Below are 4,936 nucleotides of genomic sequence, written 5' to 3'. Positions count from 1 at the left end.
GGCACACCTCTAAATGCAGTAGCCTTACCTGGCCATACTAAACAAAAATGACCACATAAAGGTCAAGACTTCAACAACAGAACAACTTCTAATCAACATGAATTTATCTCAACTAAAACAAAACGATTTACTTTCATTCCAAAAACAAAAATAAGTGATTTACACAAAAATACAACTGCTTTCAGAGAAAGTGGCTCCAACAGTTACTCTTAAGAGAATTACACCAAAACAACCACGTGTTCTTAAAAAAGTGCTAGCTTAATGCTAACAGACAATGCTAATCACCACAGGCAGGCAACATTAGGCGTTGTGCTAACTATAAAGCTTTATTAAACAATTTTTATCTGAACACATGCTGTAAACAGACAATATAACAGCATTCAAATACATTCTGTGCGAAAAATGACTAATATTACTGCAGCTTAGTTGCCACGGTCTTCTGTATTTCCTCATCAAATCTGCGTAGTATGTCTGTATTACACTGCCCCCTAATGGCCAAGGTGCGCACACCGGAATGAGCAGCCCAATGCTGATGGAATTAAGGAGCGCCAGCTGTAAACATTTTTAAAATAATGACTGCAAGTATGTTTTCAAAAACTACAGTATAGTAGTGCAGTGGTCCCCAACCTTTTTCCCGCCAGGAAACGGTTCATGCTGGTATAGTTTTTTTCGCAGATATTCGTTGACGATGAAGTGGGGACAGAGAGTAAAAAGCAAGAGTGACATTTTGGGCTATGCGCTTGGAGAGCAGACAGGCAGAATGCAACAAAAGGTATCATCAGCTGGGCATTTTACTAAAAATCGAGCGTCCGTTATTCGTCATCCGTCTGCAACGTGGGTACATTTCCGTCGTCCGTCAATCGCCTTTTTTTCTGGGGCGAAAAAACTAGTACCCGTCTATGGGCCCGTCCGCCTCTAATTTTAAACGTCCGTCCGTCGGTGAGTCCGACTAAACTTTCACTAGCACTAGCACAACAACCCCTCCGCTGGACGATGTTTGAAGAGAAATAGTGACTCACTGTGCTTCGGAAGCCTCTTCACGGCCTGGTCCCTCACTCAAATATGTCCCCCAAGCAACAACAATTCACTATTTTCCCCCCCTCGCATGCCGTGGCCATCGACTAATGACGGATGGCGGAATAAATAAAGAAATTTCCGTCTATGCTTAATCCGTCTATTTAACCAAAAAATTCCGTCGTTCGTCAGCAAAAGTGGCGTCCGCCAGTGACGGATAAACGGACCGGCCCGTCAGATAGACGGATGGCCCAGCTCTGGTAATCACCTGTAGGCCGGACCGCCTAGCATTTTAAACGGGCTTTCGTTAGCGTTTTGTCAACCAACTTCGACCAGCAACTTCCACGCTCAAAGGCGGATAGACGGAGCGGTCCGTCGCATAGGCCGAACGCCTAGCTCTGGATATCATCGTGATTGTGTTTCAAGAGCTTTGCCAGCTGGCCAAGGGAAGGGAAGGAGCCCTGGTTTTTCGGTCGACACAAAAGCGAAGAAGGTCCAAAATGAGCAATTGTGACCGTGTGGTTTGTGTCTTCAGGTCAAGTCTGTCATTAATTTGCTGTTTGCCGCCTACACAGGAGACGTCTCCGCACTGAGGAGGTGAACCACTTAACACTCCCGTTAAGCTGCGGACTGCATGTTTGAAGAATTGAAACATCTCGATTTTAAAAATGGATGCCTATATTTTTAAGTAAAAAAAAAAAAGATGACGTACCCTCTGTGTCAAATTGACTTGCATGATTTAAAATGTGAAAATTGAGATGGTACGACACTCTGGGTCAAATTGACCCACATACGTTTTTAAGAATTTAAAAATCTAGATGATAAAAATTGACGTGCATGTTTTTAAGTTAAAAAAACAAAAATCTAGATTGTGAAAGCGTCTGTGTGAAAATGAGCTGCCTGTTTGAAAATTGAGACGGTAAAGCTTTGTGGGTCGTGCAGGTTTGCCTTGTCGTCTATGGACATGGAGCAGAGGGACTACGACTCCAGAACGGCCCTCCACGTGGCTGCGGCGGAGGGTAGCCTACACACAGACAACTACATTATTTGATCAAATGTGTGGAAAGGACTAAAATGAATACAATATGTAAATGTCAAATCATTTGCTTGCAATAATTGCATAAAGCCATCATTTGCTGACATCACCGTCTGGGAAGTGGAACGTTTGAGACAATCTTGAGGCCCGAACCCTAGCGGGCACGCATTTGACCTGCAATTGTGCTTGCAGGTCACACGGAGGTGGCGCGTTTCCTGCTGGAGGCCTGTAAGGTCAACCCGGTCCCCAGAGACAGGTGGGTGTCTGCGGAGATTGGCAGAAAAAGTCTACACACCCCTGCTCAAATGACAGCATTTCCTGACATTGAAAAAAAAAAAAGGGAAAAAATTAAGCCAAGGGCAATCACACATGAGCAAGTCGCGTGCTTCTATTTGGACTGATTTGTTTATAACAGACAACAAATCAGTCCAAATATAGATAAGAAGACAAAATGAACTTAATACAACTAACTCGCGTGCTTGACAAATGGATCCCTTGTGCGCGCAGATGGGGGAACACGCCCATGGACGAGGCCGTGCACTTCGGCCACCACGACGTGGTGGCCATCCTGCAGCCGCACGCCGACAAACAGCGGCCGGCCGACGACTCGGCTGACAAGGAGAGCGCAGAGAAGAGTTTGGACAGCCTGCTGTAGGAGCGCCGGCCGCCATCGCCGCCGCCGTCGTCGTCCGTGTCTCCAACCGCCGCTTGGACGCTTCACTTTCAGGCTGCAGCTTCTATCTTTAGTATGACAAGAGCTGAATAGCAACCTATATCGTCGATTATCTCAGTGGAAATTGCTCTGTTTTTTTGTTGTTTTTTTTTTGGCGTGTCGTGCGTTCTCTGATTGTGGTCGTTGCCGTGCGTGGAAATGGAAATGGTCCTGAATTTGTATTAGCGTTGTACATTTGTGGAGAAGTTTATTGCAATCCTGCCGTTTGATGAGTGCAACTGTGTGTATCCGTTTTTAGAGCGTTCTAACTATCAACTCACACGAAGAAGAATGTACTTGAAATCTATTTTTCAGTATGACGATGAGATCTTTTCCGAAATGCCAAATTGAAAATAACAAAGGCATTGCTTGTATATAGCAGAGGTCACTAACGCGGTGCCTGTGGGCGGCTGGCAGCCGCCAAGGACCGCACGAGGAGCCCGGGCCTGTTCTAAAAATAGCTCCCCCGTGGAGGGACATTGCCATTTCCTAGGAATGCTGTGCAAGTGACCAAATGTAAACGCTTGCACAGAGCTGTAGAAATCAAGTGCTGCATTTGGATATTGATCCGTTTCCAATCTTTTTCTTCACATTGATATAAAATTAAAGGTTATTTGCGCAAATTTGTTATTTCAGAAGTGGGTATGAAACCGAAAAGTAGCTCTATGCTTTTAAAAGGTTGGTGACCTCTGGTATACGGATTGAACTTGTGTTAACATTTATTCATTTTGCTCAGACTAATAACAAATCAGGCTTGCAAATTTGGGACAATTTTCTAAATGGATTCATGGCGTTTCGGAAAAGAACTCCACTTGCAATAGACGCTGATGTGCGATTGTTTAAAAAAAAAAAAAAAAAAACTATACCCACTAAAGATGTTAGATAGCTTTTTTATTTGTTTTTCTCCGAATAGTAATATTCTGTGTAATTGTGAAATGTGTCACTTAAAAAGATGTCAAATGGCCGCCATTTCATGCCAAGGTAAGTCGGCAAAGCACAGTGACCCCTTGACCTTACGCATTCCATTTTCGCAGTAAATGAGCACACTGCTACTCGGATAACCGTGGCAGTATAAAAAAGTTCCGATTATTACGACTCCAATTTCCCAGCTGGCGATCATTGTGTGATGATTGTACAAAATTGACTCTTAATTTGCGGCTCAAATTGATCTGTTTTAATGTGAGAAAAAACATGCGGTGGTGCCTTGTATCTCAAATCAACATTTTCACTACTGAAATGAATGGAAATCCAACTCTGTGTATGACCTATACTCCATATATGCCACACACACACACACACACGCAGAGGCGGGCGCCTCCGAAAATGTTGCCGGCGACCGGGCCACCCGTCCGTCGTCGTCAATTCGTCATTATTTCAAGCCGAATCAAATCTGTCACCGTCACTCCGTCGTTGCTAAATTACTGTTTGTCGTCGCTATTTTTGGACCGTCAGTAAATTTCACCGGTCCATCGCGGTTATATTCACCACGCTGCTGTCTTTTTCTCTCCTTCTTCTCTTAGTTCATTGGCAGATTACAGCTCTTTGGCGCATACCGCCACCTACTGTACAGGAACCGCAAAGCGTTTCCACATATAAAGTCCGCTCAAAGCAACCCGGCGTATATTCCCGCGCGGTTCCGTCAGCGAAACGGAGTCTGTCCCCGACGGGCTGACCTGGTTACTGAGGATTTCGGTGACTCACTAATACCTGCCTAGTCTGTCAGTTTTTCAAAGTTTCTGACGTTTGTCAGCAAGATGGGTCAGTGACGGACAGATGGACCTTCCGGCAGTGTCGACGGACCGCTTGACCGCCACTGAGGAGTGGATAATTGACGTTTCCTCTCCCAAAAGAATGCAGCCAGAGTAATAGAGTCGGTGAGGTGCACTTTTGTCTATTCCAGCGTTTCCCAACATTTATTAAGACAAAGCACATACTTGACATGACAAAATCGATTGCACAATACGCCACAAAACAGAGAAGTCACAAAAAGCGTGTGCCTACTGCCGCTCACAAGCACAAAGCTTTTGATTCTGTTGCACTTTCTGCTATGGAGCGGAAGATCATTTCATTGTTCTGTCTGTCATGAAACGTCACTGGCATAGATCGATGAAGATGATTTGTAGCAAATAAAGGCTTCTTTGGGGACCACTTCAGTGCAAAATTGGGTCATTTCC

The 4,936-nt window shown here is 44.7% G+C and overlaps 1 protein-coding gene across 1 annotated transcript in view; it reads left to right on the top strand.

The window, feature by feature from the left end:
• LOC147136844 (glutaminase kidney isoform, mitochondrial-like) overlaps window positions 1-4,915 on the top strand; it is a 28,706-nt gene extending 23,791 nt beyond the window's left edge. Inside the window, exons 15-18 of the mRNA XM_086052224.1 lie at window positions 1,550-1,611; window positions 1,957-2,033; window positions 2,243-2,306; window positions 2,558-4,915. Of these exons, the coding sequence (XP_085908350.1) occupies window positions 1,550-1,611; window positions 1,957-2,033; window positions 2,243-2,306; window positions 2,558-2,705 (351 nt within the window). The 3' untranslated portion in view covers window positions 2,706-4,915. The remainder of the gene's footprint in view (window positions 1-1,549; window positions 1,612-1,956; window positions 2,034-2,242; window positions 2,307-2,557) is intronic.
• Window positions 4,916-4,936: the final 21 nt, after the last annotated feature.

Source organism: Filicampus tigris, chromosome 14 (assembly GCF_054856515.1).
Source record: "Filicampus tigris isolate MCC_2025a chromosome 14, RoL_Ftig_1.0, whole genome shotgun sequence".
NCBI lineage: Eukaryota > Metazoa > Chordata > Actinopteri > Syngnathiformes > Syngnathidae > Filicampus > Filicampus tigris.
This window is presented reverse-complemented; position numbering and strand designations above follow the sequence as displayed.